Here is a 19,463-nt window from a genome sequence, read left to right on the forward strand (position 1 = left end):
TATTATTACTATTATCATTATTTTATTTCTTATTATTTTATTTTGGCATGGGCCTTGTAAAGGTTTGGAAGGAGCTTTTTTTTTTCCTTTTTTAATTTCTTTCTTTCTTTTTTTTTCTTTTTTCCTTTTTTTTAATTAATACCGGGAAACTGTTGTGTGGCCGTGTGACTTGATGTTTGTACTGCGATTTGGTATACCAAGCTTTATTAAACATACCGAGTTCATTTTTAACTAAACCTGTGTACCTTGTCTCTCTTGCTGTGTCTCTTATCAGGCGATTAGGTTGCCGCTTCACTTCATCCTGCTCTGCATCCCCCTCCTGCTCCCACTCCCCATGAGTAGAACTGGAATTAACCTAGTCTGGGGTACTCTCTATTATTCAAATATCCCTGCTGCCTTTGTCCAGATAAAGCCTAGGCTTTTCCCTCCCAACCCCTTTAATTTCGTTTTTATTTTGTTTGCCCAGTTTTGTTTTTTCTTTTTCAGTTTGTTTCCTCTGTCGATAGACTCTCTTGAGTCAGGCAGGTGAAACGTGGAGGCGTTTGGTCCTTGTTGCTGCTGCAGGAGGGTGCTGGGTGTAAGGTCCCCATTATTTAACATCCAGAAATTTTTCTTTTTTTAAAATGTACACAGCAAGTTTTTGCATCTCCTTTTTTGGGTGGTAATTTTTATTTTCACATGCTCAGACGTAACCCACAGTGTTCAAGGATGTGGCAATTACTGCATTAAATTTGACTCTGCAGTTTCCCGCCCTCGCCCTTAAGCCAATTTTTTCTTGCAGCTTTTTTTTTCTTTGTCAGCCTGTCATTAGTACTTCAGTGGGAAAAGAAATTATTTGAGACTTTTCCTCCAGAGACACAAGGGGTTTCTGTTTTAGAGCGCACTCATTAAATAATAATCATGGGGAAAGGTCATTTTAATGAGCCCTTGGCTCCCAAAAGAAAGTAGCTCGTCTGGGCTGAATGCTAAGCAAGAGCATCCCCAGTGGTTATCATCTATGTTACACGGCAGAACTGGATGTAGCACAGCAAAAGCTCTTTAGTATTTCACACTGCTCTGACGGCTGTTAATTGAAAATGGGACTGGATAGTTTTTGCTTTTGTTCTTTATTCTTAGTTTTTTGATGTTAATCTCCTCCATGCACCTGTTTGTTTTTTCTTCCCTCCAAACCTGACCTCCAAAGAAAGATAATTTAAGCTAAAAAAAACCCCAAAAACTCAAACGCAGCAGAAAGATACAGAATGCTGAATTGGTTTGATGTGGCTCTGGGCTGGACCCACTAATGCATTTCAAAGAAAACCCAAAAAGAGAGAAATACATGTTTTTTTAAAAAACAAAATTGTTCTTGAGAGAACCCCAAAAGTTCTGGGGATAGTGGATTTTATGTAAGGGTGAGGTTGCCACATTTCCATGAAGAGTCTGTGTTAACTTCCATTCTTCCCTTTTCCTTCCTGCATCTTTTCCTATTTTGCTGCTGTTGGAAATTTTGAGGATATCAGTCCCTTTTAGGTGCCAAGTTCTTGAGGGTTTTGGGGGTTTGCTTTTTGGTTTTGCTCCAGGTAAGCAGATAGGTAACTTGTCTCTAATTGGCTTTGTCTATTTTTCAAGTAACCTCTCTGCTTTTAAAAACAGCAAAAAAATCCCAGTTTTATGGGATAAAGCCTGGGAAAGGGAGGGGATATGGGAGGAGGTTGGGGAATCTGGAAGAAATGGGGAAATGCATTGTAAATCCCTCTGGGGTGTCATTTAATGGTGGGGAAACCAAAGATGCAAAACCTCCTGGGGTGGGAGGTGGGCATGGAGGGGGAGGTGGGGAGGGATTATTGGTTACAGTTTTGGTTTTTTTCTGCAAATGATTTTTTTTTTTTGGTTTTTCTTTCTCAGAAGCATTACTTGAAGGGATATTTGGGTAATAGGGTTTCTAATGGCTTTCCCTGATACTAAACCGATTAATAACCTCAGCTTTTCTAGAAGTGCTCGCTTTCTCCTTGCAGCTGCTTGACCAACCCTTTCACCCCTGCCCCTATCCATGATGCTTTGAATGTCTGTGTCGGTCTCTTGCATTTGCTCTCACGCTGCACTAAAGAAGCAAAGTGGTTGGCTGGTTGTAGGGCAGACACTTCTCAGCGAGGGTCACTAGCCATGAACCCGAACCTTGACCATTGTTATGTAGGTAGGCAAAATAACTTTTCTTTATGTCATCTGTCAGCCTCAGATGTTGCGATGTTACCTCCATGAATAATGACACGTAGCTCTTTGCATTCTCTTGGTTATTTTAATTTTGAAGATGATTGCTGTCCACTTTTGACTTTCCTCTGTCCATGAAGAGTCTTACACGGAAGGTTTGCTTGTGTGTATGTGTTTGAGGACTCCAGAAATGCTTTCCTGTTTGCAGACCACCTTTTGGAGAACCCTTAACCCAGCAAAGGGAAGGATTTGCAGATGTGTCCAAGATGAGAAGCCACAGTGCTGCCTGCAAAGGCTCTGCCACTGTCCTTAAAGGTTTCTGGGGCATGTCCTGGTACCAGGGTAATGGGCTGGCCACGGCCCTGCCTATGTCTATATCAGAGGTAGGAGTAGGTGCAGGAAGACTTGGTTTTGTCTGGTTTGAGATAGAAGAGGCAGGGACGCACTGCTTCCTTGCAGACCAAACACAAGGTTGCCATTCTGATAACGGGCAAAGCTTGTGGTTTTTCATCCAGTGACCCTGGAGAGGAAACTGCAAGTGTGGGCCAGAGCCACATGGGACCTTTGAAAACCATCAGGATGGGTACTACCATGAGCTTTCCAAGGCTGAAGACCCATACTTCGTCTTCCTCAATACTCTGTTTTCCTTGAAAAATTACTAAGAAATTAGTACCTTCTTCCCTGCTCCCCTTTCCCCGTCTTGGAGGATGATTTCACCCCAATGAAAAAAAAACTGCGAGGGGTAACTGGTTCCCCACACAGTCGTTCCCTTGTGATAGTTGTATTTTTAATTTTTTGTAAGTACTTCTGGAGTCAGCAGCACAGCACATATGGGAGGGGGGGAAAAATCTTCCAATAATGTGAATTGGCTTGCTTTGACCAAAAAAAAAAACAAAAGGTACAATCCTCACTTGGACATTCAAAAACAAGTAACCTCCAAAATTTGGACAGATCGCACAAATCAGATGTCAATGACCCACTAGCTGTCTAAAGTCTGCCTGTACTTAGCCTGCTTTGTATGCTGTAGGCCTGCTTGGTGTTACGAAAAAATCATGCTATTTTTTTTACAATGTGAAATGACTCTTTTTAAGTGTGTGTTTTCACTCCCCTTTTCCCAAGCCTTTCCTCTCCACACCCCCCTCAATCCATCTTGTTACATCAGTCTTTAAAAATGGAATTGCTTAACCAATTTCTGTTCATCATTAACTAATCTTCATTTACTGCTCTCCTACAGTAAAATACCATGGCAGCTTAGCTGTTAAAAGCAGTGAGAAAAATTAGTATTTTTAATTGGGTTTAGTTTTTACTGTAATGCAGGTAAAAATATTAGGAAAAAAAATTTGGCTCGAGTTTATATGGCATCAGTAGCATTTAAATATGAATTTATTGTTTGTTTTGGCTGTAGAGTTGTATGTGGTTGCGTGTGTGGGTATATACACACATATACATGCTCTTAAAAATGTCAGTTAGAAAAGATATTTTTAACTTTGAGTGTTTTTCCCTTGCCTAGTGTTAACAGAATTACCGTTGAAAGAAAAAATGAATTTTTAAATGTCTTTTTTACCATTGTTAACTAAAAATCACCTTTTCAGGAGAAAAAAAACGAGCCTTTGATTATGTTAAGACATCTACGAATACTTCATTTTAAGCCCACACATAATTTGGGTGCAGTAGGAGTAAAACTCCTGCTTCACATTAAATACAGGCATCATTAAATCAGGCTTCTCTGAGAAGCCGTGCAGATGGCCACAGAGCACCAGCAGCTTATTTGCCACCATGACCATAAATTTGGGGACTTAGTTTAGAAGCGTGTGGGTTTGGAGCAGAGCCCCAAATGTGTTCTTTTTGTTTCATTTGTTAGTTTTTGTCTCTTGGAAAATCAGAGCAGGGATTGTGCTGTGCATGTAGAGCGGAGTTAGCGAGATCTGCCCTCGCCACGAGAGCTGGAGGAGGATGGGTCTGTGCTGTGAATGTGTTAAAATGTGTTTCTTTTCGGGCTGAAGATTGAATCTCGTGCAGATAAAAATATAAGTGTTTTGGTAGAAATGCTGACAAGATGCTATCTTCAGTTGGCTTTCCATAGTGTGACACCGTATATTTGAGAGAGGTTGGAATAACTGCCAGGGATGTTATTGTATCGTATGTTTTCTGTAGCGTGAGTAATAGCCGCTTTCATCCTGGCACTTAAATCTGTTTTACCTCAGTGCATTTGAAATACCATAGCTCTGGGCACCCTTGTGCCCTGGCACATGCAGAGGCTTTATGCACCGAAGGAACGATGCTGCCCTTGCTCAGCGCAGCCCCTGGGCAGTCAGTGGGGTTGAGCCAACGGTGCTGCGAGGAATTTGTGCAGGACAGGTCACGGAGGGATTTTCCTGCAAACTTTCCCCTTTTTTTGGCCTGTTTTCCTCCCCAGGTCCTCAGTGAGCTGCTCTCCGCCCAGCCCGCTCTCTAGGTCTGGCATGAGGGGCAGGACAGGTTGATTTTTTTCAGGTTTTTTTCTGTCTTTGCTGAGAATTACTGAATTTTGGAGCCAAATGGGGTGCGTGGAGAGGGTCTCAGTACCCCATGGTGTGTCGTTGAACTCGGGCACGGTTTTGGTGCTTTTCAAGCAGGTGGTTTCTGCATCTCTCAATAGCTGAGTTCATCTGGATTTGTTTTATTTTTGGCAAAACGTTGGAGAAAAACAGCATTTGCGCCGCCTTTTCTGGTAGGGGAAGGAATCTGATCCTAATTTGCTGCAGATTTTTTTTTTGTGCGTGTGGTTTTTATGCGAGGAGTGAGCAGGGCTGTGGATTTTTTGGTATTCGCTGCAGGACTGTGGGTTTAGTAGCATTTTTATATCACGAGGAACCAGCCTGAGCAATTGAAATGGGGAAGGGATTGTTATGCAGTTAAAAATTAGTATTCTGTGACTGTCAGATGTATGCTACGGAGAAGAGCTCTCCTTGTTAAAAAAAATAATTAAAAAAACCCACAATAGCTGGCTATTACTTCAGTTGATAAAATGCAAGGAGAACACTGGTTTCTGATATTCCTGTTATTTCTGATGTCATGGAAAAATAATCCTAAGTGGAGAAATAACTTTTGTGTTATTGTATTTTTTTTTTTTAACAGCCAAGTGTTGAGGACGTTTTTATCTATCCCGGAGGGCATACGTGAAAAGAAAAGGATTTTCATGTTCATTCCAGCTCATTTTGAAGGGATCTGGTTTCTCATTTGGCTGGCTTTCAGACGCAGGGAGAGCGACTGGTGGGGAGCTGGCGAGTGGGCTCAGGCGGGGAGAGCAGGGCTCCTGCAAGCAGTGGAAATTTTCCAGCAACCTTGATGATCCGACTTAAGTCCTCAATTTCAAGAGAAATGAAATATCTTTTCCAGACCCCCTTTTTGCAGTTAGATAGATATTTCTCCGTGCTCATATATGTGTGTGTATATGTATGTGTGTGGTATATGGGCATGTGTGTAGTGACTGTCGCTCACCAGCACTAACTGGATGCGATGTCGTTAAAATTAATTGCCTTTGAGCTGATGACAGACTCTTGGGGAGTGCTGCAGGAAGGGAGAGGTGCCATTCTCAGAGCATCTACCCCCAAAATACCTGTTGTATATACACACCGTAAAGGAAAACCCCAGCCTACTGCTCCCTGCGGGTGTCAGCCGAGGCAGGCAGCAAGGCTGATTTCTTTGCCAGAATTAGACTTTGGGCTGTGGGCAGCTCTTCCTGCCTGTGCTGAACTGGGCTTCCCTAGCCTGAGCTGTAGAGAGGGAGATGAAAGGTGCAGAGAGTTTTGAGGCAGAGCATTTAAACACTCCTCCTTGTCTCCAACACTGCCTACACTTTCCCCCCTTATGCATTCCAAATCCATTGCTTTCAAATTATTATTTCCCTCCAACCCCCCCTTTGCATTTTTGCCTCCTGCCCCTTCTCCTCTCTCTGTTCTCCTTGCATCCCACCGTAGTGCAGGCTGATCCCTGGTATTCCCCTTCCATGCTGATCGCTCATTCTGATTACGCTCATGGATTTCATTATGGAGGAAGAGGTGGTGGGCGGGAGGGGAATCCCACAGCTCCGAGGTTGGGATTTTCAAAGAAATCAAGCTTTTAATTCCTCCTGAAAGCTGCAGGGAAAGGGGTGCGTGGCGTCCTTTTCAAATCTCTGCCAACACCCCTCACCTCGAATGGGTCCTCTTTGCCGTACCCCGATTTGCAGTGTCCTGCGAGGGTGGTGGCAGGCAGGGTGATACCGGCTGTATGGCTGCAAAGACACTTGTGTGTCCGTGGCCAGCATCTTCTGGCTCAGCTCGTGGGTGGCTCAGTGCTACTTGTGAGCACAAAACAGCAGGAGAGTTATCGGTTTGGGGTGGAAATGTGGCTGATGCACAACTCCATGAGATTTATAATGGCTTCCCTCTTTTCTGCGTGCTAGATTCTAGCTCAGAGGAGGAGGAAGAGGAGGATGAAGAGGAAGAGGAGGAAGCAGAGGACTACGGGACGGATGGCACCGACAGCCTTTCGTCACCTGCCCTTGACGAGAGCGGCCTGGGCCTTCTAGCAAGGTTTGCTGCCAGCGCAATGCCCAGCCCCATCGTTCCCCCTCCGCTTTCCATCATCCAGCTGGAAGCCAAGCAGAAGGCGAAGAAGAAGGAGGAGCGGCAGAGCCTGATGGGTGAGTTGTGTGGTTAGGGTTGGCACCATGGGGGCAAGGTAGAAGGTTCAGGAGGTCCTGCTGTTCTGCAAGAGAGTGAGTTATTACCCAGACACTGTCTTGCGCTATCTTTGCTTTTGGCTGCTTGGTCCTGGTGGGGGCAATCTCCTGGCAAGAAAACAAGAACAGGTCACAGGTATGGCAGGTTTAGCAGCTGCAGCCATGGCTTCCTTAGAGGCTGTGACTTCGTCAAAATTTCCTTTTTTCCTACCTGTTGAGTCCTGAACTGTCATGCTGCAAAGGCAAGCGATGGGATACTGTGCCCCCTTGTACAGAGTGCTGAAGGCAGTGAAATGCTGTTCCATTTTAGGGAAGGCAGCATGGGCTAAATGCAGCTGATCTTAGATACCCAAGAGAAGCAGAGACACCCAAGCAGAATTAAAATCCCTTCAGTCAGCCCATCCCATCAGCTTCCTCACAGAAACTGGCCAGCAAGACTTGAAACAAGCGTTCCTTCCTCTGCTCGTATATTTGCAGTGCCAGAACCTGTGTTTCTGTCTCCATCTATGTCTCCATTTCAGTGTGCTACCCATAATTGACAGTTTTCATTTTTTCCCCTTCCCATGCCCTGCTGCGCAAGTGCCCATTGGTGACATCATTCCTGGTCAGACAGATCTATATGGACTCCATTTATAAATTCTCTATTAATATTTATTAAGTGATAATGGAATTTATAGCATGCTTCGGAATGGAAAATGATGTCTTCGTTGGGAGCCCGGCTTGTTTTAGCACTGTTTCCATGCTATATTAGGCTTTTGCCAACTTGTTCCAACAGCCTCTGTTAAGAATTTGTCGTCTTGCAACCTGCCCTCCTTGAAACTGGAAGCATCTAGAAATTGTCTCATGCGACAGTGAGAGGAGAAGGGGGGGTTGTAATTTCCAATGGGTTTTTCATTTTGAGCCTTGCCAGCTTTGATTTTGACAGGCTTGCTCTTTTCCTTCTCCTGCTGGGGCTGTCTCAGGGGAAGAGGTTTGAGAGCAGGTTCCTGCAGACTGAATTTACCCGGGAAAGTGGGTGTATTTGAGAGAGAAGGACGGAGAGAAGATGCTTTCCATGCTTGTGCCTTGTACGTTTTCGTTTACCCACCTGAATGTTGTGCAGCCCTCTAGACCCACAGCACATTGGAGAATGCAAGAGAGAACTTTGGCTGATGCTCTTTTTTAGGGAGGGAGAACCAGGTGATGTTTCTAAACATCTTCAGAGGTGCTGTGCCGTCCCATGAGGTCCAGTGCCCTGGGAAATAAATGGATTTAGAAAATCTAGGCTGAGTCTTGTTCCAACATAGACTTACTGCATGACCTTGGGCAAGCTTCCTCCTGGCTGTACATCTCCCTCTGATGGCTCAGTGCCTGTGCAGCCACAGTGCTTTGCCTGCCCTCCTGCCCATGTTGCTGGGTGTGTAGGTGCTGCCTCAGTTTCTCTTTTGCCTCTGGAAACGTATGATCTTGCTCTCCTTTATCGGGTTCTGGGGAACACACTGAAGGTGGTGAACATCTTGGCATTGCTGCAGTACTCCAGGCCCCTGGGTGCTGCTGTGCCTGTGATGCTGAGCAGACACCAATGTGAGGGGGTTTCCATTTGCCACGGACAAAAGATCATTCACCAATCTTGATTTTAAGGTGGTTACCTGAGTCAGTAAAAAGATCTGTGGGGTCTGATGGCCAATGGGAAAAAAACAAGCTTGAGAACTGGGTTTATTCAATTTGTTAAAGAGATCCTTCTCCTGAAACGAAGGTGAGACTAGAGGGGACTCCCGCCAGGAGGGGAGGAAGGCTCAGCGTGTGGGGTTTGTGCTTTGCTTCAACTGAGGAACTCCTTTTTGTGGAGGGACAAATGTTGGAGGATATTTTGTCTTTTTGAGCTTCCCTGAAGGATTTTGGTTGTGGGAGAAAGGAGAAAATGGAGACAGGGAACCCACTGACCCATACTGCCTGAATGGGTGGACTCTGCTGGGGCAGGGGAGACTTATTTTTAGGGAAATCAGTGTTTTATGGGGTGGAACTGCAGATCTGAGGGATGTGAGGGTTGGAAAGGGCAGCACCAAGGGCTCTGTTGAACCAGCATGGCATCTCCCATGGAGATAAAAAGCTTCCAGTGGGACGTGGCCCCTCGTGGGCTTTCACTGATGGTTAAATCCTTTGCACCTAGGGACGGAGTTTGAATACACCGACTCGGAGAGTGAGATCAAGATCAGGAAGAAGTCTCCCTCAGGGCTGCTGCGGGGGAAGAAGGGCCCACTGGAGGCAAGCAGCATCCCACCAAGCCAGGTCCCCAGCAGCCTCGACTCTGGATCTGGGAGTGCTGACAAGGCCAAGCTTGGGTCTGAGAAGGGTCGCAAGCTGAAGAAATTCAAATCCCCCAAGGACTTGAGCTTTGAGTTTGGGCTGGAGGCCAGTGATGACGACCTGTGGAACCGGCGCCGGAGTGAGCGGATCTTCCTCCACGATGCCACCACGTCCTCAGCTGTGCTGACCCCCGCCACGCCTGCCAGCTCCACTCCTGTCTCCAAGCCTGGGCGCTGTGGCAAGGTGACACCCATGAGCCCCAAGAAGGAGGGCAGCAAGGGGAAGGAGAGGAAGGAGCTAAGCAAGGTGAGGAGTGTTTTAGCAGGGTGCATGGGACCCTTGGGAGCTGAGGGTGAGGGAAGAGGAGAGCTGTCTCAGCAGTTGTCCTGGTGCTGTTTGGCTGCTCCTTGTCACTCCGGCCAGCCCCGCATACGCCCAGAGGAGCTATCAGACTTGGGTCTGACTTGCAGGGAGTCTGTTGTGTTTGAGCAGGTTAGGTTACAGGTGTCACCCTCTGTGTCCCAAATCCATCCTGCTTGGATTAGCCAGGGTGGATACCCTGCTTTAAAACATCTGTGAAATCTCTCTCCCACTCTCTGCCTGACCTTATCTGCTTGCTGAGCTGTGGCCCCCACGCTGGCCTTTAAGGCTGTTCACTTTTTACATGGTGTCTTCTGATGGCTGTCCCTGGCTGGTGGTGTCAGTGATCTCTGGGTTGCCGGCTCTTTGTCTTAGCTGAAAGCTGGGCTCCCTCCAGCTTTGGTTCAGTTCATGGCAGTGTTTTGGAGGAACACTTATTGTGGGGAGAGTTAGAGAAGTTAGATGTGACATGCAGCCCACTGGGATCTTCTTGGAGCTCTTTGAGGGGAGGTTTGATGGGCAGGAATTGCTCTCCAGGGTAGTGAAAAGCTCTTCCCAAAATGTGTGAAGCCTGAAAGCAGAGCTGGGAGGTGTAGGATGTGGTGCAGTCAGTGAATTAACTGCTGGCTGAACCTCATCCTACCTGTGCACAGCCTGCTTTGCTCCGCCTTTCCCCTGTCACTGGGCCCAGATCTTTACCAATCTTCTCTTTACTGACGAGAGTGTTATCTTTTTATTTTTAGCAGCGGAAGAAGGGTAAAGAAACACCCTGCTGCTCCTCTTCCTCGTCCATGTCTCCTCCTGGCATCCCTAGCTCCCCATCTGATGTTCGTGTCAGCCTGGCGAGTGCCCTGGGCTCCACCAAGAAGAGCAAAGCCAAGGTGAAAGCCAAGGAGGTGAAAAAAGAGGTGAGGGGCTGGTTCTAGTCTGGGTGAACTGGAGGGTGGCTGGCAGAGCCCTGCTCTTTTCCTGGACTGTTGCAGTGTGAGGGAGGGAAAAGAGACAGGCAGGTTTTGCTGGGTGTGTTAACAGACAAAATGCTGATTTGAGAAACCAAAAATCCAAGGAAGACTATCGGGTAGTACCTGCTGCTACCATCTGGCGTTTGTTTGCCTTCATCCCCTGCATTAATGAGCAGGCGGGATTTTCTGTAAGGCCGCCACGGGGTCGAGGGAAAGCCTTCGTGGATAGCAAGGACCAAAGAGATGGTGATGGAGTTGCGCTGCTCAGCCCTGGGTGAGCCAGGTCACAGCCGGTTTCTGCTCCATTGCTGTCTTCTCTCATAACACACATCACTGCATCTTCTCGCGTGATTTCTGAGTGTAATGCTTATGGTCTGTGTGTAACAGCAAGAAACAGATCGTGGGGCTTTGAGAGGAAATAGGAGCAGTGCCTGCTGCCTGTGCAGGGAAAACAGGGTCTCGGGAATGCTGTGATGAACGCAGAGCAAAGCTACAGCTGTCTGCTCCGCAGCATCTCTCCTGACCTCCAGGAGTGAGATGTGGCTAGGATGTGTGAAATAGCTTTTGGTCAGCTGTCAACGATGCTTGGGGATAAACCCAGAAAAAAAATAGTCTTTATTCAACCAAAAAGCAAGTTTGGGAACACCCACCCACTCAGCTCTCTGTGTGATTAACACTGCTGAGGATGGAGAGAAGTTCATCCCAGTATGCTCAGGTAATTTGTTGCTGGAGGAAGGTGAGATGGGATCAGACTGTTGCCTGTTGGCATCCAGCTGATGTGCTGCTTGCTCTCCTGCAGAACCGAGGGAAGGGAGGAGCTGTCAGCAAGCTCATGGAGAGCATGGCAGCAGAGGAGGATTTTGAACCCAATCAAGACAGCAGCTTCTCGGAGGATGAGAACATCCCACTGAGTATGCTGGTTGAGCGACCGCCCACACCAGGTGAGCACAGGGGGAGCCGAGGGGCTAATTGTACAGGCAGGGGAGCTGGGCAGGTTTCCCAGGACTGCTCGGAGGAGGACTGTGCTGCTTTCACACATTTCTCATCCAAAGCCACAAGTCCTTGGAGTGGGGATACTGCTTTTCCAGTCACTTTGGCTTGGCAAAACCAAGCCTTATCAGAGTGGCCAACTGTGACATCTAGATGAAGCTCGGAACTGCCCTGTTTTCATTTACTGGTGTATTACTGTGACCAAGAGAGAAGACTTTTTATTAAGGGCAAAATTTTCCTCTGCCAGGAGCTAGCCAGAGAGACCAAGCCCTTTCTGCAAAGGGCTTACTGGCCTTTTCCTAGGGGAGGGTGATGTTGGGAGTATGAGGTTTCCTTGTCTCCTTGCTGTTGCTTTTTCATCTATGGTGCTCTCTAATCTCCGTCTTGTTCCAACACCTCACAGCTCCCCGCTCCTGCATCATTGACAAGGATGAGCTGAAAGACGGTCTGCGTGTCCTCATCCCCATGGATGACAAGCTGCTCTACGCCGGGCATGTCAAGACAGTGCATTCACCAGACATGTGAGTTGAGGGGCTACTGTATCCACCCGAATTCTGCCAGTGAACGGGGAAATAGCTGATGCAGGGATTGATCTGGGGGTTGTCTAGAGCTGGCTGGAGAGAGACTGACAGAGTGTGGGATGGAGGGAAGGAGAATTCACTCTGGTTTATCAGCGCTGAGGAAAATCCAGTATCTCTCATTAAATGCTGTCAGCTGGCGGTGGGGCTCAGAGGGAGGTGTGAGCTGATGGGGGTCATATCTTCCATGTGCTGTGTCTGACTGGGCCTTTGTGTTTCAGATACCGTGTGGTGGTGGAAGGCGAGAGGGGAAACCGGCCCCACATTTACTGCCTGGAGCAGCTCTTGCAGGAAGCGGTATGTGTGGCCAAGGCATGCCTGTCCTCGGTGCTTGGAGCCTGGTTTGGGGTGGAGGAGGCTAGCTGGGAGCCTCTCCCTGGCTGGAGCTGCAGGGGTGCCTTGGTCCTGCCTCCATGGCCAGTCTGGCAGAGCTCCCCTTGGTGTGGGTCACTGCCCTGTGACTGACCTCCCCAAGTGTGGTGGGATGGTCTGTGCTGGTGCCAAGAACTGTCAGTAATTGCCTTCTTCTTGCCCTGAGCAGATCATCGATGTGAAACCGCCTTCTGTGCGATTCCTGCCTGAGGGCACAAGGATTGCAGCCTACTGGAGCCAGCAGTACCGCTGCCTCTACCCAGGGACAGTTGTCCGAGGTAAGGCCACCCTTGCAGCTCTGTGAACCAGGGATGTCTCAGTCCTATGTGTCCTGAGGCTTGTCTGGGGAAGCCCTGAGGTCTGGCGTGAGTGTCCTGGAGGTCAAAGCCTGGCCCATTCCTTTCTTCTGGGTCATGCCCAACTCAGTCATGATGCTGGTTTAGTAACATCCTGTTGGTCCAGGAGATGTGCTCTTGTAGGAAGAGGTCTGAGCAATTCAGGAGCTTAAAATATCAGGGAAATTAAACACACATCAAAAAATCAGAATTAGCTCCAGGCACCGAAGATTTCTGAGGTTGTGGAGGTTTCTGAATCGCCTGCACACTCATAGCTTTTCTTCTGACACATCAGCTCCTCTTTCTGGTCCCGTTAAAAAGCCAGTGAAGAGCCCTGGACAATTCTACCATGGCTGGTCTTGCTTTTGGCCTCTTGGTCACACTACATGTGTATAAGGGAAGAATTACTTATGAGTTCTAGACCAGTGATGCTGATGCAAGAAGAGAGGGTGGGAATACAGCTTATTTTTCTTGCAGAGATGGTGAAAAGCAGCAGCTTGTGATTGCTGAGAGTAGTTATAAAATGCAAGTAAAAAAAAAAAAAAAGGATACATCAGTGAAAACAGAGAAGTTAATTTCTGTAAGAGTAGAGGGAAATAGAGGAAAGAGGTGGGAAGTCAAACTGGAATGGTTGGTATGTTCTGGAGCAGTGCTGTTGACTGGGAAATTTTACACTGGGTGGGCTGGTCTAGTGTTCTCAGGGACTTTCCATTGCAGAGCGAGCCTTCTGTGCTCTCTCCACAGTCTAGGAAAGGTGAGGACGGGGTGCTTTGGACCTGGTGCAGGATCCTTGTCTTCCCCCATTTCCCCGCTTCCCTGACAAAGGGTTTATAGTCTGATGTTTGTCCCTAATCCCACTTTCTCCCCCCAACCCACAGGAGCCCTGGATCTGGAGGAAGATGGTGACCTCATCACAGTAGAGTTTGATGACGGGGACACAGGACGTATACCGTTGTCTCACATTCGGCTTCTCCCACCTGACTACAAGATCCAGTGTGAGTCTTGCTGTTCAGTTTTTTGCATGACACTTCACACTATGAAATTTAGGGAGTTTCAGGCCACCTGCCTCTGAGATTTTGGACCAAGTTCACAGACTTTCAGTCATAAAGATTACACCATCAATTACGGACATGCAGAGCTGGGGTGGGATGTAACCCATCGGGAAAAAGCCCAGTCCCTGTAGCAGAATGGATAGGGGTATGTTCCCTGTGTCACACCTCTGTTTTGTGTGTTACTTGACTGCATTTGACCATTTCTTTGGCCTGTTTCAGGTGCTGAGCCTTCCCCGGCCCTTTTGGTGCCCAGCACCAAGCGCCGTAGCCGTAAATCCAGCAAAGACACTGGAGAAGGAAAAGAAGGAGCTACACTGGGGTCAGAGGAGCCTGTGTCGAAGGGCAAAGGGCGAGGGAGAAAGCCAAGTGTCAAGGCGAAAGCTGGTAAGTTGTCACCACTGCCAGGTGTGGAGTTGAGAGGGTCCTGGCACAGTTCCCCACTGCTCCCCCCGAGTTAGAGCTGTTGCTTGGGGCCAGATTTGGAGAGGAATGAATGCACTGCTTGAGTGCAGAGGATCCATGCACCAGCTCGCTCTGCTGTGGCTACTGTTTGCAGGAGGCTGGCTCAGAAGCTGTCCTGCACTGTGAGAGCATCCTGTCAGTCAGTGCCGCAGAGCAGGGTCCCTTTTTCAGCTGAGCATCTCGGCAGCCATCAGTAGGGCTGAAGATGCAAAAGATGTGCAGTTTGGTTGCCCTGCAGTTGAACCAGCATTGCTGGGCATTGCCCATCGGCTGCTCGTGGGGGTTGGCATCAGGCCAGGCTGCTTAGGAAGGCTGTTCAGCGAGCAGCAAGGACCTGTGCCTCTTTGGGGATACCTGAGCAGTCAGGAACAAGCCACCCGTGGCCAGGGACCAGTCAGCATTGGTGTCTGGTTGTGTCTGAGCTAATAGTCCCCATCTGGATGGATGACATCATGCCTTTGTGTTTCTCCCCCTCTGCAGAAGAGGCCGCCTTGCCAGAAGAGAAGGATCAGGTTGAATCTTCACCTGTTACCTCTTCAGTCCCAGAGAAGCCAGCCTGCTTGGGCAAGCCAAGCATGAAGGGGTCGCGAAAATCGCAGCCTCTGCCGAGTGGAGGCTCTCCTGCCCCCACAGAGGAAAAGCGGTCGAAAGCCAGCAAAATGAAGATCTCCACTAAGCTGCATAGCCCCCCGCAACCCACTTACCCGCCTGCTGTGTTTGGCGGCATCCTCGGGACAGAACCCTACAGCGACCTCCAAGGGACGCTGACGGCCTTCGGCTCCAGCGATGCTTCAGTGTCGAAAGCCAAGGCCAAGAAAGGGCGGCCCACGGAAGAGACGCAGGAGTTTGGAACCATGGTCAAGGCTCAGAGGAAGCATGACAATGAAATCCTGATCAAGCTGGACCATGAGGGCGTGATGTCTCCAAAGACAAAGAAAATGAAGGAGGCGATGAGGATGCTGGAGGACTCAAACCTGGCCGGTCGCAGAGACAGCAAGAGTCTCTTGGGGCTGGGCTATTCCCCTGCAGTGGGTGCGGAGGGCAAGCAGAAATCTTCCCGAGCCAAAGCAGCTGAGGGAGACCCTTCCCCTGCCAGCTTTGGAGGAAAGTTCGATGGCTCACCAGAGGGCCTCAGTGCTTCGAAGGACCAGGAAGAAAAGGCAGCAGCTCCAGAAGCTGTGGAGGAGTCTGAGAGCAACAGCAGCGACAGCAGCTCGGAGTCAGAGGGAGAAGAGGAGACTGGGAAGAACGGAGGGGAAGCCCAGGACAGCAGTTCGGCCAGCTCGAGAGCATCCAGTCCTCTCTCTTCTTCCAATTCCTCCTCCTCTTCCTCTTCTAGCAGCAGCTCCTCTTCATCTTCTTCTTCCTCCTCTTCCTCCGCCTCATCGACCTCTTCTTCATCGAGCTCCAGCTCTTCTTCCTCCTCCACTACGGATGAAGACTCCTCCTGTAGCTCTGATGACGAAGTAGCTGAGGCCCAGCCAAGTTCCTCAGTGCAGCAAACCCTCCCACCCAAGCAAACCAAGCAGGCAGGGAAATCCCGCGCGTCCTCCCACCCCCAGAGCCAGAAACAGCCGGCGCAGCAGCCGGTGCAACAGCCGGCCCCGCAGCAGAGCGGCAACAAGAGCAGGCCGAAAAAGCGCGAGGGCATCCACCTGCCCACCACCAAGGAGCTGGCCAAGCGCCAGCGGCTGCCGTCGGTGGAGAACAGGCCCAAGATTGCTGCTTTCCTCCCGGCACGGCAGCTCTGGAAGTGGTTCGGGAAACCCACGCAGGTAAACCAGAGCCTCTCTCGCCGCTCCGCAGTGCTCTGCGCTGGCATTTGCCTTGGGGTGCCCTTTCCTTTCTCCTGGGGTGGTGAAACTCCACTGGTATGGTGTGTTCCTGGCCTAGGTGTCCAGTTTGCAAGAGACTGGGGTTGGCCTTCGCTGTGTCTGGTGGAGCCATCCTGCATGGTGTGACCCTCTGCCCTGTTTCCTGCGGGAATTCCTGTGGATGCTGTGGCTCTGCCAACAGCAGAGTGGGATGGGGGACAGGGCAAGCAGTGGTGGGGGGGGGAAACCTGAGTAATCCCTGGCTGCTCACCTGTGTGATCCTCTCTTGGCAGAGACGAGGAATGAAAGGGAAGGCCAGGAAGCTCTTCTACAAGGCCATCGTCCGGGGCAAGGAGATAATCCGCATCGGAGACTGTGCGGTCTTCCTCTCAGCGGGCCGCCCCAACCTGCCCTACATTGGCCGGATCCAGAGCATGTGGGAGTCGTGGGGGAACAACATGGTGGTCCGAGTCAAATGGTTTTATCACCCAGAAGAAACCAACCCTGGGAAGAAACTCAACGAAGGCAAGGTAGGTGGGTCTCCTTCGCTGAGAGGGCTGCAGAGCTGCTTCTTCCCTTTTCTTTGCCCAAGGGTGAGGAAAAATGGACACAGCCCAGTTTGTTACTGGTACCATAATGGGGGTGGCCCCATTGTTTCGTGTTGTGTGGGCTGCCTGTGGTGTGGACAAGCCTGGTGTTTACCCTCTGAGCAGAGGAAGGGTGGGTTTTATCGTACTGGTCAATAATGACTTGTCTTGGTCCAGGAGGAGTGTCAAGAGCCCAACTGAGTCTTTTTACAGCATAAAAATGACTGGCCTGGTGCTCAGAAACACTGAATTCTGCCCATGTGTGCAGTGTGGTTTACCCTGGGCTCTTAATAGTTATTACCAGTGGCTGTGGCCAACGGTTGAGGTTGTGAAGGCACATGTGGTGGGTGGGAGGTGATAGCCTGGAAAAACAACTAGTTCACCTGCTTTTCCTTTCTGTTTCCTCTTCCTCTTGGGCACAGCGCTGGGATCAGAAATCAGGCAGGAGTCTGTCCACAGCTTTGCAGGCATCCAACCAGAGGAAGGACTTTATGGAGGTTGGTGAGGTCAGGGGAAAACTGGGAGGGGATGCTGGGGAGAGCTGGGAGGGGATGCTGGGGAAGCCATAACAAATGCTTCTGGAGAAATACCCCCCGAGCTTCTCTGGCTCCTGTTTTTTGCCTCAGCTGCTGAGTCCGCAGTGCCCAGAACTTTGGATGGTTGTTTCTGGGAGGGTGGGAGTAGCTGCTGGTGCTGGGTGTTGGGAAGAGCACGGGGCTGATATTGAGCACCCATCTTTGCATTTGCATCCTTCAAGTGAGGATGACAAACCCCTGGCCTCCGTACTCCCCTGTCCATGCGCTCGGCAGCTGGGGCGTTCCCATCGGTGGGAACTGAGTGAAAGCGAGGGCTGGGGTTTAGTGCGCTGGATGGGTTGTGTCCACACTGCCCAGGACCTGTGCAAATTCCCAGTGTCCCTCCCCTGGGCTGGCAGTGGGATGAGTGGGCACAAGCCCACTTGTGATGGACATTTTTCCGGCATACGGAAGGTGATGCTGTCAATGCTGTGAGATCTAATTGCTCCTTTTCTTTCCATCTTCCTCCTTCCATTCCTGTCATGCAGCGAGCCCTCTACCAGTCCTCTCACGTGGATGAAAACGATGTCCAGACCATCTCCCACAAGTGTCTTGTTGTTGGTCTGGATCAATATGAGCAGATGCTAAAGACAAAGAAATACCAAGACAGTGAGGACCTCTACTACCTTGCAGGGACCTATGAGCCCACTACGGGCATGATCTTCAACACCGACGGGGTCCCTGTCATCTGCTGACCGCCCAGGGGACACGTGCCCACCCCCTGGGAAGGGACAAACCTGAGGACGTGCCTGTTCAGACGACATGATTGTTTCTTTCAATGCTCATGACTTCTGTGTCACACTACAGACAGGAGAGCGCGAGAGACACGAGGAGGAAGGAGAGGGCTGAAGAAAGGAGTTGGGGAAGCAGTTACGGGACTTGAGGAAGATGCCGTTGGGGGGGGTAGTGGTGGTGGTGCTTGAACCCCAAGGCTCTTCTGGAAGTTGCTTTAAGTAAGGTGACACTTGACCAACTTCTCCGTTCCTCGTTTTGGTCCAGGAAAGCACATGGGTCTCGTGATCATTTCACCAGCGGGACCCCCCCGGCAGGAGGGATCCCTTTTGTGTCATTTGCCCCCATCAGTAACTCGGAAGCCGCCTGTATGTGGAAGGACATCTCTAACCTTCTGCTTACGCTCCTCTCCATCCTTATATTCCCTTTCCTGCTTTGTTTTGCATGACCCTTTAGGAAGGACAGGGTGAAAGAGAAAGGAGATGAGTCTCTCTCAGCGCCTCGTCTCGATCCTCTCAGCGCCTTTTTGCGGTTCCCTTTCCCTGGAGGCCCCGGCAGGCAGCATGGAGCACGGAGGGGCAGAGCTGGCCCCAGCACGGAGATGGCAGAAGAGGAGCCAGGTGGGAGATGAGCCAACATCCAGTCTGTGATGCTGCCTTCCCACTGCCTCGAACAAACGGTCTGAGCCCACTTTCCCTGTTGCTCTGGGTCCCTCCTGCCCTGGAAAGGTGCTGGGGGGGAGCAAGCGCAGGGCGAGGGGGTGACATTTGGTGAAAAAAGAACTCGTCTTGGAGCCTGAGGTGAAAGGGGGCAAGAAGTGACTGGGAAAAGCTGCTGCTTGGTGCTTGGAGCAGAGGATTCCACAGGCCACTGGATTTCGGTATCCCAGCTTTACCCCCCATGCCTTGCCTGAGCAGAGACGTGGAGCTGCTGGGAAGCCCTTGCCCATCATTGGAAGGGAGCAGGGACAAAGTGCTCGGCCGTGCCCTCCTGTGGTGTTTCCACAGCCAGAGCCCCACTGCCACCTCGGGCTCGGGGAGGGGACCCTTCAGCTTGCTCCATCCGGAGAGCCACCACCATCGCCTCCTTCCTCCCTCCACGGAGGTGAGCCTACATCTTGCTCGTGACCGGTGCCATCACCCCCGCCGCACCAGGGTCACACCTGGCCGGAGGGGACACCGGAGGAGAACCACGCAACGATGCAACATCCTTGCACTTAAAACAAAAAAAACCTCCAAGAGACGCACTGATCTTTGCAACTACCGACTCGCACTACAGATTGCTAGGACGCGGAGCAGGGCCCGGCTCGGTCGGGAGCGACAGCCCAAGGCTCCCGTGGGGAGATGCTTAAGACAAGGACAGAGTGGAAACTATCTGCCCTGGTACCGGCCGCGTACCAGAGACTGAAGGCAGGGGCTCAGGGCAGAGGGACGCCCCTGCGAAGTTACCCCTTGTCTTTAAACGAA

General features: G+C 50.1%; 1 protein-coding gene across 1 annotated transcript; it reads left to right on the forward strand.

Annotated features, from left to right (window-relative positions):
* Nucleotides 1-6,438: 6,438 nt before the first annotated feature.
* Nucleotides 6,439-19,051, forward strand: LOC104470283 (trinucleotide repeat-containing gene 18 protein-like). The gene is made up of 13 exons (XM_010085142.1): nt 6,439-6,853; nt 9,042-9,484; nt 10,285-10,446; nt 11,300-11,441; nt 11,894-12,011; nt 12,290-12,365; nt 12,610-12,718; nt 13,654-13,770; nt 14,047-14,211; nt 14,770-16,064; nt 16,397-16,633; nt 17,113-17,187; nt 17,754-19,051. The coding sequence occupies exons 1-13, from the start codon at nt 6,439-6,441 to the stop codon at nt 17,958-17,960; spliced, it is 3,561 nt and encodes a 1,186-aa protein (XP_010083444.1). The 3' UTR covers nt 17,961-19,051.
* The last annotated feature ends 412 nt before the right edge of the window (nt 19,052-19,463 follow it).

Source organism: Pterocles gutturalis, unplaced genomic scaffold (genome assembly GCF_000699245.1).
Source record: "Pterocles gutturalis isolate BGI_N339 unplaced genomic scaffold, ASM69924v1 scaffold36575, whole genome shotgun sequence".
In the NCBI taxonomy this organism is placed as follows: domain Eukaryota; kingdom Metazoa; phylum Chordata; class Aves; order Pterocliformes; family Pteroclidae; genus Pterocles; species Pterocles gutturalis.

Bases quoted from the DNA above. Each gene is read 5' to 3' on its own strand.
- LOC104470283 (XM_010085142.1), top strand. From the start codon at position 6,439: ATGGCTGCAAAGACACTTGTGTGTCCGTGGCCAGCATCTTCTGGCTCA. The intron at 9,485-10,284 runs GTGAGGAGTGTT...TATTTTTAGCAG, and splicing joins AGAGGAAGGAGCTAAGCAAG to CGGAAGAAGGGTAAAGAAAC. The intron at 13,771-14,046 runs GTGAGTCTTGCT...GGCCTGTTTCAG, and splicing joins ACCTGACTACAAGATCCAGT to GTGCTGAGCCTTCCCCGGCC.